Raw genomic sequence first — 22,079 nt, forward strand, 5'->3', positions numbered from 1 at the left:
TGTCATGCTGGCAAATGGACATATATATATATATACATGTAGGAGAAAAGTTCCAATTTAGTCATCTTGACAGCTGAAGCTTGTATATTCTTAATATGATGAATACACTGTTACTGAGTTTTTACACTGAGAGATGTGTTTTATTCAAAATATTTTATATACTAAATACTGCACTGGTCTCTGCATGTATAAATGCCAGTTACAATAGTTTCTGTTCTAATTGATTAAAAGTATGTCTTAAGCTATTATTAACTACACTGAAAACTAAAACAGTTCAAGAATCTATGAGCCTTATATAAAGGAATCCAAAATGTACAAAATACAACTATAAAAGCAAGGAACAATTACTGCCATGCAAAATTTTAAACTAAAAACTGCATAGAAATTCAATTTAAAACGGCAAACTCAAATTTACGTAAGACAAGATAAAAACGCAGAAAATTCTATCGACACAATGGTTACAAGGATTTATAAAAGGAAATACATTCTCCTTGCTGGTATAATGGTATAAATCAGATCTTTAAATCCATGGAACAAGTCATCTGTTTCAGTCCTCTTATCTCAAGAGTTAGCTCTTTCACAGTTGTTTTTATGAACACTTTTCTTTCTGTTAAATCATAAGCAGCGTAATTTTCATGTACCTTTTTGCAAATCTGCTTCATTGTAACTTCCTCCAAGTTAGCACTGGCCAATAATTTCTTTACTGTTTCCTTTAACTCTTCGTCTGTAGGAGGTTTCTTCAGTTTTTTAATTAAAGTTTCATCTCAACTATTCGCAGATTCACTTTCTTTTTTAGACCTGTTTTGATTCTTCTTGGTAGTGCTGATATCTGCCTTTTTCACATTAGCATTCTTTACAGATTTTTTACTTTTAGAAGTGGCTTTTTGTTTAGATTTTTCTCTTTTAGATGCCTTTTTTGGTGGCTCCTCTTCACTTTCTTTATCTTCATCCTCTGAAGGCTCCTCCTTGTTTTTCTTTTCATTTTCATCACTGCTAGACTCATCTGACAGAATTTCAGGACATTTGGTTTGCTTTGCTCTCCTTGCCATTCCAGAACTGTTCCATTCCTTTTTGTTGCCTTTGCTAGAAGTCTTTTTAGATTTTGGCAATGGTTTGCCAGAAGGCTTTGGATGCATTAAGAAATTCAAGATCATCTTCACCAGCTCTCTATTTACACCTGATCTCTCCAAACCAAGACCCTCACAGATGCTTTTCAGCAGGCCTTTCTAATTTTTTTCAACATTTCTTCCTTCTTTTTATATTCGATACTTCCTTTTTCAAATGGAAAGCCACTGAACTGACCCACATTCTTCTTTAATGAGGACATTGTGCCTGGTCTGTGGTAAAGTAGTTTATGTAGATTTCTAAGTTCATCGATTTTCTTCTTACTCAGAAAGAAATGTATCCTTTCGATTTCATAAAGTTTCTGCCCCTTTCCTTGTGCAATTGTAAATGGCTCTCTTTGTAAAGAAGAGACTTGCATTGTCAAGCTCTCAACTTTTTTTCTTTTCCCTCTTGCCTTCCTCGATGAGACTCTTTTCCTTTTCTTTGTCCTCCTCCTCATGTCTCTCATCGTCCTCATCCTCACTTTCCTCTCTTGGGCCGGGAATTTTGGGTTCTTTCTTGGACACAGGCTGGTCAGGGGTTCCCTCTCCCTCCGTAACAGGGCCCGAAGAGGACATGCTGTAGACCGCTGGCCCCCGCCACCCTGGGCCTGGCGCTCCGGGCCGCAAGGAGGGTCCCGAAAGCTGCAGCGGGCGAGGAAGAGAAGGCTTGTGGGACGCTGTCTGGTGTGACGCTCACGCCGCGCTCTCTGCTCCCCTGAATTTATTCTTAAGCAATGGGGAGTCCAAAGGGTATTTATCAGGGAGATGACATGATCAGAGTGGTAGGAAAACTCATTTTGGGAACCTACTGAAATATAGCCCCGTATAGTCACCTGAATGAAATTGTTCTTGCCAAGTTAAGAAAGACCGCTACCTAACTGCCAGATGCAGCCCTTATTTCATTGGGCCGTGGCAGCATTAAATAACATTTACAAGTGGTCTTTGAAATGCTATTTTTCGTTGGCCTCTGCATTGTCATCCTCTTCTGGACTTCTTTGATTTCTCTCTCCATCTCCCTTGAACCAACTTCGTCTCCCAACTCTGTACACACTGGGACCTCCTAGACCTTCATTTTTGTCCCTATTTTCTTGCCATTCTACCTATACCTGCTTCACGGACCACCACATCCACTGCCTGAGTTACAGGCTAATGAGTCCCGACTGTCAATTTCCAGCCCCTCTTCCTCCTACTTCTCTCTTCTGGCTATACTAAACTGCTCACAGTGTCTCGACTAGCACATTCTTTTCTTAAGTCTTTATCACTGAGCACCTCCAGGAACGTAAATCTCTTGTCCCTCCCTGCCCTCTACCTGGCAAATTTCTGCATGTTGAGCAAGGTCCAGATTGCTCATTGCATTCTCAGTTATGCCTTTCTTGGTGCTTCTAGGAGACTGTGCCTGCATTCACTCGTTGTTATGCCCAAAGCCATGCCTACTGATCATTTATAGAGTACTTATCTCCGAGCTTTTGTAGTAGAGGATTCTAGTTATATTTCTTTCTGTCGGTCTGTGAGCAGGAGAAAAGGATTCGACTCTGCCCATCACTTTATATTGAGCACCTAATATAGTTTCTAGGACCTAAAAGGTAGGTCCTCAAAATTCATTGGTGAATGAATGTTGGAAAGATGATTGATGCTACCAAAATCTCATACAACCCTGCTGTGATGATCAACTGAAATTCATTTTAACCTTGTCCATTTATGTGCAGGATCAAGATGTGCACAAAGGTGACAATGGAGGACTTGCTGACAGCCCATCATGAGATGGGACACATCCAGTATTACATGGCATATGCCAAACAACCCTACTTACTAAGAAATGGAGCTAACGAAGGGTTCCATGAAGCTGTTGGGGAAATCATCTCACTTTCTGCAGCTACACCTAAGCATTTGAAAGACCTGGGTCTTCTGCCACCTGATTTCCGTGAAGACAATGGTACAGACATTTTTTTCATGGCTTGTTTCAGAAATTCTTTAGTCTGATGTGGGTAAAAGTATTTATTATCATGCATAGGATATATTTGATTTTTGCCACATAAAGGTATTTATGGGTAACTGGGAATTGCTACAGGTAAAACAATTAAGCATTTATTATGACATGCCAATTTGTAGTTTTGTACAGTATCTGTGAAAAGGACATAAGAGAGGTAACTGAATGAATGATGTTGGGACTCTAAGAAACATCTAGTGGGAGATTTTTTAAAATGATGCTTAAACAGGCCCACAGAAGTGAAATGGCTTATCCAAGGTCACCTAGCTAATTTTTAGTGTCAGAATTCTGACTAGATTCCTTTGGTTCTAGGTAAAAAACTTCCCAAAATGCTAGAGGGAACAGATTCGAAAAAGCATTTTGCAGAGGAAGCAAAGTGAAGATGAGAGGGAAAGGGATCAGCCCAAGGTCAAAAAGCAATATGGCCAAACCAGAACCAGGGCCCTAATCTAAAGCTTTACCCACAATATTATGCAAAGTAAAGGGTAACTTGAAATTTGGGAGTTCTAAAAGAACGGGGCGGGGGGGGGTAAAATATCGAGATTGGAAGGGACTAAAACGTTTTGTTCATCCAGCAGAGGCATGAATTTGCCCTTGTAACATCCCCTCAGATCAATGCTATTTTTCAGCATCTTTGCCTGAGGTAACCTGTTTCTCTTTGGATGGCTTAGACTTGATAGAACATGACAAATGTTCACAAGTTCTAGATTCTTCAGTGAGGATACCATGGCTTTTGATTCTTCCTTGTAAAAGGACACTAAGAGCTCAATATGTTCTCCTTTGAGTATTTCTGTTCTCTCATTTTAGTTATTTGGGACATAAACATCAGCTCTGCTGGCTAGAAGTTTTGGTCAATGAGGTCAGGGTCATGAGCTCAGTTCTTGTGTGGGCAATTCACTTTGCTTTGATTTCTGGCTCCAGACCTTACTGATCTCACAGAGCCTGGGAGTAGGTCAGTGTAAAGTTACTGTAAGCAGACCCAGTGGGTAATAGATGAATAGCTGCATCCTCCTATGAAGAAAGAAACAATGAGAAGGGAGTTCACAATAACTACACTTGTTTATTAATTTTAAAACATCATTATCAAGCCAATTAATATACAATTATTTTATCATTAAAAAAAAAATTCCTTGACAGCAAGAAAATGTGGTTGAATCACAAACACAGTACTTAACATGGTTGGTGAAACCACTGGTTTGAAAAACTCCTCTTCTTTTCTTGACTCTGCCCCTGAATAGTACATGTTAATAAGATCCTTCATTCTTTCTTTCTTCCCAACCTCCCTCCTTCTTTCTTTCCCTTTTTTCTTCCAAAAATATTTATTAATCACGTACTATGTGCAAGACAGATTTCTAGACACTAGAGATAGAATGGTATGCCAAGTAGATAATATCACTGCTTACATTTCAGTGAGCTTCATTTGTACACTGGAGTGAGCTCTACTGCCTTTTTACATCACTAGTAAGGAATAAATGAAATACTATAATTTCTTAAAGCATTTTAAACTCTGGTAAGGAAGGTGTCAGTACATTTAAAGCACATTGTACTTCTGATTATCCAGTAAATGGTTTCCTCTAGGGAGGTTCTTTTTTGTTTGTTTGTTTGTTTGTTTGTTTTACTATGTTGTTTGCTTGCTTTTGGCCACATTTGTTTTTTATTTGTTTATTGAACAAAGATACAGAGGGTATCATGTGGCAGATACGACGCTAGGTATACAGTCTTGAATGAAACATTACCAGTCACTGCGTTTATGGAACTTTCAAAAATAAACAGTATGACTGTGAAAGCAGATAAAATACTTAAAAAAATAATTTATTTATTTATTTGTTTGTTTATTTATTTATTTTTAGAAAGAGAGGGAGAGAAACATCACTGTGTGGTTGCCTCTCACTTGCGCCCCCAACTGGGGGCCTGACGTGCAACCTAGTCATGTGCCCTGAACCAGCGACACTTGGCTCGCAGGCCAATAAAATACTTTTAGTAAGCTCTGACAAGAGATATTCAAGGAAGGATTAGAAGTTACCTGTGGATTGATTTTAACTGTTCTAAGACTTCATTCTACTTCAAATCTCTTAGCTGAGAAAATGAATATATACATATTTCTATGTCAACTGTCAATATTTCTCATGAAATCATGCTTATAGTAAGTATATTTTGAGGAATATTTTGGGATTAGGAAATTATACAATACAAAATATCTATCATCCTCATTTTAATATTTATCCTTTTCCATTTTACTTTCAGAAACAGAGATAAACTTCCTACTCAAACAAGCACTTAATATTGTTGGAACTCTACCATTCACTTACATGTTAGAAAAGTGGAGGTGGCTGGTCTTTAAGGGTGAAATTCCAAAAGAGCAGTGGATGAAAAAGTGGTGGGAGATGAAGTAAGTCAATGAATATGCAATCACCGAAACATTTTCTCATGAGTTTGCTGTTTATTTAAAAGCGATTGACTGGTATCTTGCTTGATAACACATCTTTTAAGAGCTGCTTTTCTTTTCCTGTCTCACTTCCTCAGTGCTTTGCCAATGTTTCCTGGGGTCATTTCTCAGGACCTTGTCTTAAATTCTGCTTCTGTGATAACCCAATCTAAAACAACTGGGGTTGGGGTTCTCAGAAAATTAATTATGGTAAGAATAACTCAGAGTTCAGCAGCTGTCTTGAGATCTGCTGAGGTGGGGCTATGTGGAAAAGAGAGAGAAGTGCATTTAGGCTAGGGAAATGCCGTCACCAGACATAACACACATCACCACTGCCACCGCACATTAAACCCTTCCATTTTTTAAGTCTTTATTTGGTTGTCATCTCCTCAGATAACATTTTTTGGCCTTGCCCCCAATCCAAGCAGGGTCACGTGACAAAACTTCTCACACTCTGTCTTCCCGAGTGTTTGGTCCCCCATTAAACTATGATATTATTTAGGAACTCATCGATTTATTCATTCTATTTATTCTTTTAAACAAACAAACAAAAAAAAAAACCCTATTGATTCCACACTTAAGGCAAAGCCCTGGGGATCCAATGCTGATAATTTCAGATGTTGTCCTTGACTTCAAAGAACATATTGTGTTGTTATAGGGGGGACTGAGGGTCCATGAACAGCCAAGGGGAGAGCCAAGGCCCAATGTGATGGATCAGATCAGGAAAGGCAACCAAGTTGAGCTCTGAGAAAGGTGTGGGAGTTAGCCAGGTATATGTACAGGGGAACAGAGAGCTAGAGAGAGCTTGGTATGTTTGAGCAACAGATAATGATCCCTTTCAATAGTTTCAGCACTACATTGTTCGTCATTGTCTTCCAAGTGCCTTGGACAGTGCCTGACATATGTGGATGTGAAATCAATGGGTTTTAGATGAAAGATCACAAAAGAATACAGGAAAAAAGGAAGGAGGCAGTGAAGAAAAGAAGGAAGCAAGGAAGGAAGAAAGGAAGGAAGGAAGGAAGGAAGGAAGGAAGGAAGGAAGGAAGGAAGGAAAGAAGGAAGGAAGGAAGGGAGGGAAGAAGGAAGGAAGGAAGGAAGGGAGGGAGGGAGAGAGGGAAGAAGGAAGGAAGGAAGGGAGGGAGGGAGAGAGGGAAGAAGGAAGGAAGGAAGGAAGGGAGGGAGGGAGAGAGGGAAGGAAGGAAGGAAGGGAGGGAGGGAGAGAGGGAAGAAGGAAGGAAGGAAGGGAGGGAGAGAGGGAAGAAGGAAGGGAAATCTTTTCCCCACCATCTATTAGTCAAACTCCTGTCAAGATTTTTTCTTTTTCTTATTTTTTTTTTTTTGTAGTGAAGATCTACCTATGTAACATTCAGCCCCATATTTTTTTTTGCCAAGATTGTCTTTGTTGACATAAATCCTACTTGAAATTTCTAGTGTCTGAGTATTACTAAAATTGTGTCTGTAATGATCCCACAATCATATAGCACAAATTTATTAAGTTTATACAATGCCAAATGCATGAGGGCCCTGCCTTTTTCTAAATGAATCATTTTTATCTCTTTTAGTTTATTCCTAAAGGTACATGGAAGCAGACCCTTAAGATGGTTCATTAATGCATTAATTACTCCGTTCATTCAACAAATACACATGACATTTTTCCTTAGCATTAGACACCATGTTTGACACTGGAACTATAGAGATGACCAGGACACAGCCCTGTCCTCCAGGAGCTCCAGTCTACAAGGGAAGAAGGAGATGTACATGAATAATTATAAAATGGAGAGAGAAATGGCAAAGGAGGTGCAGCTAGAGAAGGCTATGGGAGCTGGAGAGGTTCATTGTGTTGGCAGGTGGGTGGGAGCAGGGGCAGTCCTCGCAGAAGGGGACGTTTGAGCTAGCCTTGAAGAATAAGTAAGATTTCAATCGTACAAAATTCTGTGTGCCAGGAGCACAGAAACTGTTTGCCAGGTGCGAGAGAGGAATTATTAGGACTTTCACTGTACCTTTTTGGCCATGCAATGCACTTTATTGAATCCTTGTTTTAAAGACAGTTGTTTTCCAAAGGTATACTCTGGCTGAATTAAAAAAGGACGCGATAACCATATAATGGTCTGTAGTCTGTAATTTTTGGCACTGTTTCTATTTCACCTGACAACCAATTCTAGTATAAATACCATTGGCTGATGAAATGGCACTAACTGCACCCAACTGTCCCTTTTCATGGTGAGTGACCCACAGCTAATGTATCTTCTTTTCTTCCCAAAGGCGAGACATAGTTGGGGTGGTGGAACCTGTGCCCCATGATGAAACATACTGTGATCCTGCATCTCTGTTCCATGTTGCTAATGATTACTCATTCATTCGGTAATTACAATTTCTTCTTACTGTTTAAATTGTAGGGTTTGTGGATAGCTGTGCTAATGGTAGAGAAATAGGGATCTATGAAGTGATGACTATAATTTCTCTATCTTTACCCACCTTCCCCCCCAAAACCTCAAAACAGATGATCAATTTCCATTCAATTTAACTCAACACAATTTATTGTGTTAAATAAAATTGTATGAGATCTTTCCTCTGCCATCAAGGAATGTATAGTATCATTGGGAGAAAACAAACAAGTATTTTTGTTTGTCTTCTTGTTACTGGCAGAGTTCAGTATGATTGTAATAGATAGAGGATTTTTAATGTGAAGTGCAAAAACCTATGTTCTTCACCTATTAGCCCCAGGTCTTGAGTTTGCCTAGCTTCAATTTCTTTATTTTTACGGAGGAAATAATATTATTCACCTGCTGTAAGGATGATTGGTATCATTTATATGAAAGGCCTATAAATCTGTGACACACAATACAAATATGAGCTAACATTTAACAAAATAATATTGCCTCCTTATCAGCTGATACAGAAATGCAAGTAGGTTATGATAAGTCTATAAGGATTCATGTTTGGGTATTTTTGGAGAAAGAGGTTTGATGAGTATGTCTTTGATTACTAGGGTCTCAGAATTTAAATATATGCCCCATTTTATGACTTTACAACAGTAATAAACATGAGTCTGCTTTTTTTTTTGTTTCTTTATCTCTTTTACAGTTATTACACAAGGACCATTTTTCAATTCCAGTTTCAAGAAGCCCTTTGTCAAATAGCTCAACATAAAGGTCCCCTGCATACATGTGATATTTCAAATTCCAAAGAAGCTGGGAAAAAGCTGCTGTAAGAAATGTTTCAAAATGTTGCACTTCTACTACTATCCAAAATTACTCATTCCTATGCCTACCTTTAAATTTGATTTCTTTTTCTAACAAGAAAAACTTTGGCCTCATAATGTCCTAGTCTACTAATTAAATTTATACTTTGTGGTCACACAGGAACATAGACCATGTGGTGGCTTGACAGGCCACCTCCTTTCTCCATGTCATTGTTACAGAGTTTTCTTTGTAGTAATTGGAGGGGAGAAGAGATGGAAGGATGAATACATTCAGTAACATGCATTATTTTATGTGCCAGGAGCAAACTTACCAAAGCCAAAGAGGAGAAACCATAGATCATACATGTAAATATTATGTATATCTGAAATCTCTCAAAAGACCCTGAACTTACCCCCTTTTTTTCATGTAGCGAAATGCTGAGTCTTGGAAAATCGAAACCCTGGACCTTTGCATTGAAAAGTATTGTAGGACAAGAGAAAATGGATGTAGGACCACTGCTCAACTACTTCAAGCCTTTGCTTGAATGGCTGAAAGACCAGAACAAGAATTATTTTGTGGGATGGCGCACTGACTGGAGTCCATGTAAGTCCACTGAGTGAACACATTGCAAATCGCTCCCTTTCTGCTTCCCCTAGTCTTCTCTGGCCCTAGTCCCATGGGACTGTGATATAATAGAGTATGTTTTCACTCTGAGTAGAACCTGCTTCCGACTGCTATGTTGGCAACCGCCATTTTATTGGGGCAGAAACAATGTCTTTTGAGTACCCACTATGTACAGGGAAAACTACCCCCTTCTATTTTGTTAGCCTAATATTTAAAATAAAAGCATATAAGAGTTCCCAACCCACTGTACTCAAATCCTGCTTTTGAAAGACAATAAAGCTTAATAATGACTTTTAGTAAAGAAATTATCAATAATTTTGTCACTATGTCTGCAGAGCCAAGTAATATACTATTTTATATTTTTTATTTTGTGGCTTTTTGTGACAAAAGGATGTGGAAAAGTAGGGAGAAGCACATATCTAAAAGTAACTAAAAGAAACAACAATATAAACAAATTGTTTAGAAATATGAAAGTAATTGCCAGAAAAAAAGAGTTAATTCAAGAAAGAAGACATCGAACCCAGATGCAGTGGATTCAAGCCAGAAAGGCAGCAAAGGGATGAGACTGAAAAGAATAGATATATTGAAATAGTTGGTACCTGCTATCCACCTCTGGCTGTACCCAAATCCTAAGCCTTTCCAGGATTTTCTGGAACCTTTGAGGTCTGCACTCTCTGTGTACACATTAGACCATGGCTTCCCGACCCTGGAGAAAGCAGTTACCACTCTTCCATTACTGCTCATTTTCTAAAAGTGTATTTATACATTAAAAAAAAATTCCTTTACTCTCTTTTAGTGGGATCTTCGGAGGGGAAGAAAATAAACACATATGGTCAATCTGTCATTTTTAACAACAGTCTATGATTTCTCTTTAATCAGATGATGACCCTGACCAACAAATCAAAGTGAGGATAAGCCTAAAATCAGCTCTTGGAGAAAAAGCAGTGAGTATTCTGGACAGGCATTCAAGACTTTTCAGTGCAGACCCTTAATTAGGACATAGTAAGCCCATTCCAGTGTGGTCCAAAAGATGAGAGCCCACATGTATCTATTAGGGACTACAAACAAGTCCCAGGTTCTGGCCTTTGGCTTTTGTGTGTTTGTTTTCAGTAACACATTCCTTATTGGATTGGCTATGTCTACTTTTTCCTTGTTACCTTCAAAGTATTTGAAGACCAATGAGAAAACATTCAAATTTAAATATCACATACCCACCCTTACAATTCACTCTTAGCACCATTATTTGTATTTGAGGAGAACATAGTTATATTTTGAGAGATTATTTGTTTTTAGAAGTAATAATGTAGGGAGCTTTGCTTTGTTTTAGTCAATCATCTATATCCTGGAAGCTTGTTAAACTGCAGAATCCTAGGCCCCAGCCCAGGACCTGCCTAATCAGAACCTGCATTTGAACAAAGCCCCCAGGTCACTTGTATACACAATACAGATTGATTTAGAACAGTTTCTTAAACCTGGCTGCACATTGGAGTCATATGGGATGTTTTAAAAATATTAATGCTTAAGTCCCACACCCAGAGATCCTGATTTAATTGCTCTGGGGGTGTGGCATTAACAGTTGGGCATCAGCCTTGGCCGGTGTGGCTCAGTCTGTTGAATGCTGGCCTGCAAACCAAAAGGTTGCCAGTTTGATTCCCAGTCAGGGCATGTGCGTGGGTTGTGGGCCACGCCAGGTCCCCAATTAGGGGCATGCGAGAGGCAGCCCATCTTTCTTACACATGGTTGTTTCTCTCCCTTCCTTCCCCTCTCTAAAACTAAATAATTTTTTTTTTTTTAAAAAAGAGTTGGGCATCAAGAGTTTTGAAAGCTTTCCGGGCGCATTTTTGGATGACAAATGTTTTACAGATAATCATATTAGTTATACCTTCTTGTGAATTACTTTAATCAGCTAGTGCTTTCTTCTCAACACCTGTTTCAGGTTATTCAGTCGGAAGAAGTAGTGGCTTTGGTTGGGCAAGAGGAGACTGTTGTCTCAGGCAGATGGGGATCAAAGGCCTGGATGGGAGCATGGCATCCTGAATGCCTTATAGGATTAGAGAACAATTGGGACTATTGGATAAAACAATCCAAAGTGCAATAGTAAATTGTTATTTGCACTACATAGATCCAAAGGTTGCATTTCTACCCCCTTTTCTTGGGAGGTTAAATATTATCCAAGACGCCACAGTACTTGTAGCGTAATTTTTAATAACTAAGACATCTGAATATAAATAACATAGTAGAAGTAAAAAGAACATTTAAGAAAGAAATAATAAAAATAGAGGTGCAGCACTTCCCAAACCCTAAAAGTTCAGCTTCTTACTTCTTAACAGTCATTGAGTGTCTGTGGGATTATTTCTCTTTCTGTCATTATTAGTTCTTCCTTGATCTAATAAATTTTAATTACTTTAATGTATCCAGCAGATCAGGTTCCTTTAGAATCATCTTCTTTATTTCTTGACATTTGTCCCGCGTGCTCTTTCCATGCAGAGAGGGATTGGTAAATAGTGTTCAGAGGGTTTGAATATTCTAAGGCCAATTCACCAAGCAAGTCTCCTTTGATGAGACCAAAACCATACTTCTAGCACATCTGCTACTCATCAGGGCTAGAAGGTTTGTTCAGCTCAAGCTATTTCATGGAAAAGTCCAACTGGATCTTTTGAAAACTCAACCTTTATTTTTTTAAAGATAGAAATAGTAACCAGATCAGGCCAGTGTCATCAAGAAAACGTTGGATATTGCCCAGGCCTGCGTCAAGAGCTGTTAAGTCATTGATTTCCTCTGGTGGTTGTTGGGATTTCTTGGCTTTGCTTTGTTGTTTGTATTTTATTTTTGTCTCTGACACCTACTTTAGATAAATCTAAGGGAAAGGCCTTGACAATAGAACATTGATTGCTGTGTCAAAAAGAAAGAAAGAGAGAGAGAGAGAGAAAGAAAGAATCAGAATATTATTGGTAGTAAACATTAATAACATTATTACTATTAAAGTGAATTTTTCCAGAACCTCAGTGACATTAAGCTGAAGCTAATGATGTAACAATTCTTTTGTGAAATCTTGTCTAATTGTTTTTCTTAAAAGACAAAGGAGAGATGCAAAATTTGTGCCATTCATTAATCTCTACTGCCAGCTACTGGAGGAAAGTAAATGCTTTTTTTGCTGTTTAAACACATTTCTCAGTCTATGCAAATACACAAATCATTAGTCTAGCACTGAAAAGAAGAACAGATAAATTACCTTGTTTACAAAGAGTTATTTTTACCTTTGAACCTCAAGTTTCTTTTTCTTTTACACTTTTACATATTTGAAAACTTACTATGAAAATAATAAAAACTCACCATATTTGTCTACAATATATGAACATTTTAAACAAAACCTATGACTTGTGTGGCTCCCATATATAGACCTGTCTCCAGAGTGTCTATTTCATGTTACAACGAACTAAAGTAAAAGAATCAGTGAACCCAGTGGTTCTTAAAGCGTGGTTGCCTGGCCAACACCATCAATACTACCTGGGAGCTTGTTAGAGGTACAGATTCTTGGGTCCCATCCTAGACCTTCTGAATTAGAAACTCTGAGGGTGGGGCCCAGTATGCAGTGGTTTAACAGGCCTCCAGGTGATGCTGATGGATACTCAAGTTGGAGGTCACTGACATGATGAACAGCAAGAATCTTTGGAATATTATAACATTGAAAAATAATGCTTGTCAGCTATTGAGACTTGCATGTATCCTATGATCCCTACTGAACAGTGTTTTTTCTTTTGAATTTGCAGTATGAATGGAATGATAATGAACTGTACTTCTTTCAGTCATCTGTTGCATATGCCATGAGAACGTATTTTTTAAAATGCAAAAACCAGACAATTCTTTTTAGGTGAGTTGACTTGCTATACTTTCAGGTTACTCCAAGCAGTACTACCCTTATTCTTGGGTCCGAGAAGATATTATGCTTAACCTTTTATTCAAGTGAAATTAAGAAAACCTTTCTAATAACTTTTAAACTTCTTTGATATCCTGGAATGTGGGCCACTCTATTTAGAAATGATCGTGACTTATTTGACTTGTAGATTGCAAGAGCATTATTCTTGCTAAATGCCCTCTCCTCTCCTTCCCATCCCCTCTCCTGCTCTCTTTTTTATTCCTCTTTCCTTCCCTCCCCCAAATGCTGTCATCCACTCCCAACACTGAAAGCAAAAGGCAGAAACCTCCCTTCATTGAACTTGTACTGCTATTCTAATGGCTATATTTAGTATGTATGTGCATGTGCGTGTGTGTTATAGACAATCAACAAAATATGCAAGTGAAATATAATATAATAGAATTAGATGTGATAAGTGTTAGGGAGAAAGACACAACAGGAAAGGGGCTGCTGGTGTGTATGGGGAGTGTATAGAGTTCAATTTTAACTAAAATGGTCAGAAAAGACCTCATTAATATTTAAGCAGACATGAAGCAGGAGAGAGAGCCAGTCATGCAGACTTTGCGGGCAAATGTTTCAGTCAGGGGAACTAGCACGTGGAAAGATCCTGAGGAAGGATCCTTTCACCTGTTGAAGGAACAGCAAGGAGGCCAGTGTGGCTGGATCAGAGTGTGCTAATAGAAGACAAATAGGAGGCACTCTGGCCAGGGCGGTACCGGGACATGGGGGTTGGAAGGAGAGAAGAAAGTTCATGTTGTAACAGAACCCACGGGCTGCCCCAATTGAAACAGAACCCTTGGGCTATTCAGTTATGAGGGGCTCCATTGCCCACCGCCAAAAGCATAACTCGTAATGCAAGAGTTTGGTGAAAAGAAAAGGAATTCTTTATTTAAAGGTTATACAGATTTAGATTAATGGCAGATTTCTGCCATTTAGTCTTATTCTTTTTAAAACCCCCACAAACACATAGTTCTGCCTCCCCCTGCCAAACCAGGCTAGTCTTAGAAAAGTCAGAGAGACAGTTTTCCTACTTCCCAGACACAGTTCAGTTTTAGCAGCAGCTCCCAATCATTCGATCCTGATTGGGGAGGTTTTGCCTGTGTTGCATGCGGTGCCCTCCAGTTCTTAATGCAGAACCGCGTGGAGTTCCCAGCCTCCTTGTAAACTGCGTGAAGCTCTCCCTTCCCTTTCAAAGCTGCATGGTTCTCTCTGCAAACATTCCTGCCGCCTTATTTTTAAGTCCCTTACTGCAGCCTGTGACACAGTGGGCACTAATTGCGACCACTTGTGGAGTTTTACGCAGGCCCCGTAAGGTTTTCTTCACCATTCTATGGTCAAAGCCCCTCCCGTCTCCTTGGGGCCCCCACTCTGTAACAATGTGGGCCTCACAAGCCATTGTAAGGACTTTGGCTTTTATTCTGACTGAGAAGGGCTATGAGCTACATGATTTGCCTTAGATTTTATTAGAAACACTCTGGCAGCTGTGAGAGCACAACCTCATCACTTTGTACTGTAAACCTGACTCCTTACCCACACCAGCGGGTATAACATGACAGTTCTGCTGAGTGGGACAAGATTGCAGGATGCAAACACACCACCTCTGTCCATGTTACTAAGCCGTCGCTGCCCACCGTGTTGTTTATCACAATCCTGAGTCACAATCCTCATTGATTCTTCTGGTGCTTTTAGTTTGACATTTTTCTATCATTGAAAAAAATGTGGTTTTTATATAGCGGCAGCACAGATAGCGCCAAGACATGCTATCACAACTTATGTAGCCAAGTTCATGTGCTTTAGGCAGTGTGCTTTTACAGACAATTACATCCTTCCATTGTTTGCCCTGCCCCTTATTTCCCTACTTAACCCTGTGGGCCTCCACCAATCTCCTTTTTTTTTTACAAGTGGAAGTCTTCATTCTCTTTATTTTGTTCTCTGTGCTACAAAGAAAGATGTTTCTTTTGTTTCTCCACAGGGCAGAGGACGTGAAGGTGAGAGATGTGAAACCAAGAGTGTCCTTCTACTTCTTTGTCACTGTACCTAATAACGTGTCTGACATCATTCCTAGAAGTGAAGTTGAGGAGGCCATCAGGTGATATTTTACTTTCTAACTGTAAGGCTGAGGGGCTTAACAAGTTTAACAATAAGAATAACTAATATTGAGTGTGCTCTTACTGTATGCCAGGTACTAGTCTGAGTCATTTATATGTTTTACCTCATCTTAAAAACTTGGGTTTTAATTCCAAAGGGATCTCATAGGAAGGGAATTGTTTTGATTTGAGTTTCTCCAGATGCAGGCTCTTAGACAAGGATTTGAGTGTGAGTAGTTTAGGAGGTGATCTCAAGAAGCACTGATAGAGAAATGTGGACAGGAGATAGAGAATGGAAGGAAGATAATACATAACATGTTATTGAGCAAGTTACCACTGTGGGCAACTAGAGCTGCATTTTGCTGGGGAATTCTGGAAGAGTGTGTAGAATATGCACCCAAATCGTCCCGGTTAGAGCTGGGTATTTATTCGTCACCTTCCACCAGTCATTGGTTGGAAACTGCTTACAGGTGACATGAATTCCCCAGCATTTCTGGCCTGCAAGCAGGGCAGAATCTTGTGGACTGAGAATGCTCTCAGGCAAAAGGACCAGGTCATGGCTGAAGGAGGTCTGGCCAGCACTCATGGAAAATGGTTTAAATGCAGAAAAGGCATGGACAGGTATTGCCAACATTTGTTATGGGGACTTGGATGTAGGATTCATTTAACTAACCAAAGTCTGAAATGAAGTAGGCAAGCATAGGTTTCATTAGACACTGGTTAGCCTCCACACAAGGAGAGGGCCTTGTTGTGGGCAGTGAGTATTTAGAAGAAACAGCTTGCCCAATTTGCCTCAGCTGTTTCCCAAAATAGTGAAAGTGAAGAATGGGTAGATGTAAATAGTTCCCATTGTATTACAAGGCTTAGGATGCCCTGATATGAGGAAGCTCACTAGGTGGCCCTGTTGAGCTGCAAACTAAGACCTGCTGGGCAGCGTGTGTGCCTGGAAAACCTGGCTTAGGTGGGTGTACAACCTACCCTCACCCAGAGATTCACTGACCACTTCCAAATGATTTGTCTCTGTCTGGGGAAAAAGTGTCAGCTGAGATCATCATGAAAATGCCCAGCCCTCCTGAAAGCTGCAGGGGGCCTCAAACTTCCTGTTTCCAGAATGACTTGAAACACTTTCAGGCTAAGGTTGCCAAGGGTTACATGACTAATTGTGCTTTGATCTCTTTCCCTGCCTGGGTGGGCTCTGACCTCCTGACCTGTGCTATACTCAAGAATAGGAGGATGGGATGCCATACACTTTGGTTTTTGACCCAGAGTATTCTCCATTTCACTATATTTTGTTTTGTTTTGAAAATAATCTTCATCCTTTTTTTATCTATGAAATTCAGCCATGTCCCATTCCAGTACTGGAGAAATTGGCAAAGGCCCCTTTCCTGTGTCCCTCCCCAGTGTTTCCAAATGTCAGCACCTTTTATTTGGAAAACACAGCTGGGTACAGGACGCTATTCATTTGTAGAAGAGGTGCATTCAATTGTTCTTTTCCATTATTTGATATAACGGCATTGTAGACGTACTCTGACAGAAGGGAAGTGTTTGCCAAGTGTGCTTCCTTTGCCTTTGCAACACAATCGTCACAAATGCACAAGTGCTATTATTTGCATGTTTTCTGACTTACAACCAGTTATCCAATGAAGCTGTTGCCAAACCTAATCCAGTTTGAAAGATATTAATGGTGCGTCATTATTAAAACATATCTCTCCTTGAACCTGGCACTCTACTTTGATTTCATTGCTGTTTAAGATGTACATTCTTAGGATAAGCCTTATCCGATCCTTTCAGAAGCAGTGGTATAGGGGATAAATAATTACACCACATTTTATTTTGCCTAAGTGTTTTGCTTTTGGAAATAGGATGTCCCGGGGCCGTATCAATGATGCTTTTCGCCTGGATGACAACAGCCTGGAGTTTCTGGGTATTCAGCCTACACTGGGACCTGCTTACCAGCCACCTGTTACCATATGGCTGATCGGTTTTGGGGTCGTAATGGGAATAGTAGTGATTGGTATCGCTGTGCTCATCTACACTGGGATCAGAGACCGAAAGAAGTAAGTGGCCTTTCTTAGACTTATCTATCCTAAAACAAAGGTTTAGGGAAAACCAACTGGAAATTGTGCAGTAAGCGGTGGGTTGTACAGGTCAGTTAGCACATTTCATCAGCACTTCACCTTCCTGGCAAGCTCTACCACACAGCAGAGGCCCAGCCTGGGGTTTACTAGCATGCCCTGGTAAACTCCACCCCGGCTATGGCATCATTTTCTTACTGCCAAGAAGCACTGCAAACTCAACAGTGGGGTGGGGAGGTCATCGTTACTGATGAGTCCTCCTGGGGCTAGGCATGACCCTAGAGACTGGATGGGTGATGTGTTTGAACTGTGAAACATTTAGGAATGAGCTCTGAGATTTGCTTTAAACTGCTACTCTTTGATCATCATTCTTCCTTGGGTAGTGCAGACTGACTATCATCCCCATAGTTCATGGGTCAGGTACCCTCTAATTTATTCTTAGTTGACGATCTGAGTTCATTGGGGATTTAAATCACAAAAGACCTGGTTTATAGTCCTGTTCTGCCACTAGATTTTTTTCCCTGGTCTTGAGAGATCATTTACTTTCTTTGTTCTTATGTAATTAAGGTTAATATCTTATAGCACCTAACAACTCTATGCAGACTTCAGGTTGTTTAAATATGTTCTTGATGGAATTTTTCATGCACTAGTCTATTTTGCTCAATTTTCTTCAATATAGAGTTTTTTAGTTTCCCAAAGCAGCTTCATTTTAAAAGTTAGGTATTGAATAGAATACATCCATATGGTTAAAATTTTAAAAACACGAAAGGATATGTAAAGTTTCACTGTCACTCTCTGCCTCCAAGTTTCCTTCATAAAGCCAACCAAAATTATCAATTTCTTGCAGGCCTGTTGAATCAGAATCTTTACTTTGGTAAACACCCCCCAGGTGATTTGTATGTGCATTACAGTTTGAGAAGCACTCTTCTAGATACTAAAAATTTGTCCATGAGATACTATTTCGAAGTTAATTCATTAAATACATTATTTGAGGATATCTTCATGCCACACACTATGTTAATAGGAGGTACACAGAAAAATAAGACCAGCTACCCTCCTCAGTGCTTACATACATTAATGTTTTCAGCAAACCTATGATATAAATGTGTAATGATCTTCATGTATATGTAAAACTGAGATTTGAAGAGGCCAAGTAACTTTCTCAAGTTTATACAGCTAATGAGTAAACTTGGAATACACACCCGGTTTTCAAAGCTGGTTGTTGTACTACAAAGCTGTCCTGTCCTGATTTTTATTCTTTGAAAGTTGCTAACATAGTAGGGAGCTCTTTAATATGAGGTAATTGGCTAAATGACCACTGAGTTTGTAAAGATAATAATAATGGTTAAATTAATATTTATTGATGGTTATATGCCAGATATTGCCAGTGCTCTGCCAGCATTATTTCATTGACTTCATGTAATTACTATAATTTTCTGAATAGGCAAACTGAAGCACAAGACCCTCTCTCTGTGACTTCAGAGCTCATATCCTAACCAGACTCTTATGCTCTGCCAGCCATGGTCACAATCTCAAAGCTAAAGAAGTGAAGCTAAAACAACAAGAACAACAAAAAGAGTTGAACCTAATAGACTGTAGGTGTTTGTAGTCCATTCATAGGAGACATACACAAACAAATATACCAGTGATTAGATGTTGAGATGTAAAATTGTCTGGGCCCAGTAAAGATCAAGGGAGGCAGGGTAGTTCTAACATCACTATATTAAGGTGTCTTCATCTTATTTAACAGGAAAAGTCAAACAAACAATGAAGAAAATCCTTATTCTCCCATGGATTTGAGTAAAGGAGAAAATAATCCAGGATTCCAAAATGGTGATGATGTTCAAACTTCATTTTAGAAAAATATACTTTATTTACTCTTGAGGTGATTTTAGTATACACAAATGTTAATTTCACAGTTATATATGAAGTTATAAATGTATAAAGTTATAAAGATGTCATTAAATGTCAACACCATGGCTCTGTTCACGTAATTTGTCCAAGGAAGGCATGCTGAGGAGAGGGCCTCTTTACTTGCATTGCTTTTACTACTTATTTCCACCTCAAAATTTGACTTCTCCTGTTTCCTAAAAGAGTGTTTATCTTTGAGAATAATAGAGAAAGTGTGTCGTTGACCTCCCAGGTGTTCAGGGGTAATGGAAATGCAAATATCCATTGTGTTGCTGGAGTTGAGGGGAAAAAGCATACAGGGCCGGATTCAATGTAAAAGCCTGCATGAAGTCTGGATGGAGAGTTTTTAAGAAAGGTGCACATGAACTGATGGAGCTGCAGGGATTAAGAATGACACACATTGTTCACTTTATTCTAATTCAAGTGTAAAGAATGACACGCTCTCCTCACATTACTTAATCTAAGTACTATAGCGATTTGCACAGTGATGCCTTCCTCAGAATGACAATTCTAAAGAAGAGAGAAGAATCCAGAGAGTGTCAGAAGATGTTGCCTTCTTACTTTCAGGCAATTTGATCATCATCTCCCCAACAAGATTAAAGTAGCCTCTGAGGCCTCCATGATGCCTCCCACACAGCACACCTGGTAGAAGTTGACTTCCATTGTTCTGTAGCTGTGGAGTGAATGGAAACCCCAGTTGCATGTCACCCTCTGAAGTGGGCACCCAATCTCTTAAATCTTTTGTATTTATCCACAGTGTCTGAGTAGTGCTGAGAACAAAGCAGACAGTCAATAAATACTAGATTTGCACACTCCTGTGGTCTGATGAGTACTTATGTACTGGGACTTCTGTGGATTCTGTCCTCTTTTTACTTCTAGGGACTATGAGTTTGCTGTTTGAATGCCTTGGGACCCTTGACCTCTCAAGTGTTTGGGAATGTATCTGAATTTCTTCAATTTCTTTATTGAATGAAGCAATTGTAAATTCAGCCTAAAAAGAGTTGTGTTAAGATGATGTACACCCTCAGGTTAGGAAGCAAACATGACGCTGCTTTTACATATATCTCAGAGTCTCCAGCCCAGTTCTGAGCACAGGAGCCACTACATATCTGAAGATTGATTTAAAAGAGATTAAATAGATGAAAATATCCAAACTCTACCCATCAACTCACTCTGTATTGTTTGAATTTTTACAAGCATGTATTACTTTAACTATAAGGATGATTTTTTTTAAATAGGATAAAATACATAAAACTAAGAAGAAAGGAAAACAACCTTCGGGGGGGGGGGGTGCAGAAAGACATAGTTTGGGCCTGGGAAATTTTTTCTGGTGGAGTCACAGTCTGTGCTGTGGTCCCTGGTGGACAGGGTCACAGAGTGAAGCAAAGGCTGGCATGCCCACCTGATGGGGACCCACTGAGAAGGACGGGGCTGTATTACTTGTTTCTTCTTGCTGCGCAGATAGGAAAGAACCTGGCACACACCGCATGCTAAATAAATGCTGCCTAATGTATACATGCCCTAGTGGTTATTTTAAAAATTTCATTTCATTATAAATGGAGATTTGTATACCTCTATAAAACATAGAAGACTATGATCTTAAGTCATTTGTGTTGAAAGAAAGGAATCATTGTTTACACGTCAAGAAACAAATAAGAGGGATCATTCAAAACAGCTGGGGGTGAGGGGAGTGAATGGGATGAGAAAGAGTATGAATGTCTCTTAAGGAAGATTGTTAACTTACAGCTGGAAAGTAGTAGCAGGGCTGAATTGGAGTGTCTTTTCATTGTAATAGTGTCCTCCACCTAATCTCTCTCTTCCTTTCTTGACATTATAGAAATGGCAATGAAAGCCCCCAAAATAAACTGATGTGCAAAATAGAACCAGAGACATGGAAACCAGGAACAGACGGACAGTGACCAGAGGGGAGCGGGGAGGGGGGTAATGGTGGAAAGAAGGGACGGGACTAGACAAAGAACATGTATGAATGACCCATAGACATGGACTACAGGGTAGGGAATGACTGTGGGAGCAGTGGGTGGGATGGCAGAGGAGGACAAAGGGGGAAAAATGGGACAACTGTAATAGAATAATAAAAAAATTAAAATAAATAAAAAAAATTAAAAAGGAAGACTCCAAAAGAGATGAAAACTATGGGTTCAGCAGCAGGCTGTGAAAGAAGGGCATTCCCATGGAGGGGTTTCAAAGCTAAAGTATGTTTTAGTAATAGCCATGAGAAAGTAAATGCATACTTCCGCACCTTTGTGTCAAGATAGAAGACTGAAATACAAACTTCAGTTATCAAACTGGCCAGAAGCCTCAGAGGCCCAAATTCAAAGATTTTGAACAGCCAGAAAGCAACATCTAATCAATTTTAGATATATGACCATGGTTACACTTGAGTCAAGATTGATAATGGTTCATGGGAAGGAAAAAGGCACCAAGTTATGCCTTAACATCTTTTAAAATTTGCTCATGTGAAACATAGTTCATATGTTATAGAATAATAGTATTCAACTTTAATTTCTAGTTGTGTACATGGTGACATTAGAGTCATTGTTTTAATCTGGATATCAGATGAGAATTGTGTTGCCTGGATTGAATTAAAGAGCACCTAACGATGCCCAGCACATAATGAGGTCCCCTAGGGCAGTTCTGACTGACTGCACAGTGACATCTGGGTACTTATTAAAGGCTTTACTCAGACCGTCTCTACCCGAATCTCTATGGTAGTTCCTAGGAATCTGTGTTTTAATAAACATTTGT

General features: G+C 39.4%; 1 protein-coding gene and 1 pseudogene across 1 annotated transcript in view; one reads left to right on the forward strand and one right to left on the reverse strand.

Moving 5' to 3' along the window:
• Positions 1-20,125, forward strand: part of ACE2 (angiotensin converting enzyme 2) — a 45,405-nt gene extending 25,280 nt beyond the window's left edge. The window contains exons 9-18 of the mRNA XM_090263972.1: positions 2,813-3,039; positions 5,338-5,482; positions 7,781-7,879; positions 8,603-8,725; positions 9,131-9,303; positions 10,204-10,268; positions 13,095-13,195; positions 15,213-15,329; positions 17,190-17,384; positions 19,153-20,125. Of these exons, the coding sequence (XP_090120098.1) occupies positions 2,813-3,039; positions 5,338-5,482; positions 7,781-7,879; positions 8,603-8,725; positions 9,131-9,303; positions 10,204-10,268; positions 13,095-13,195; positions 15,213-15,329; positions 17,190-17,384; positions 19,153-19,261 (1,354 nt within the window). The 3' untranslated portion in view covers positions 19,262-20,125. The remainder of the gene's footprint in view (positions 1-2,812; positions 3,040-5,337; positions 5,483-7,780; positions 7,880-8,602; positions 8,726-9,130; positions 9,304-10,203; positions 10,269-13,094; positions 13,196-15,212; positions 15,330-17,189; positions 17,385-19,152) is intronic.
• Positions 513-1,682, reverse strand: LOC149991846 (protein DEK pseudogene; annotated as a pseudogene).
• Positions 20,126-22,079: the final 1,954 nt, after the last annotated feature.

Source organism: Furipterus horrens, unplaced genomic scaffold, assembly GCF_987537825.1.
Source record: "Furipterus horrens unplaced genomic scaffold, mFurHor1.1.pri manual_scaffold_17, whole genome shotgun sequence".
Lineage (NCBI taxonomy): Eukaryota > Metazoa > Chordata > Mammalia > Chiroptera > Furipteridae > Furipterus > Furipterus horrens.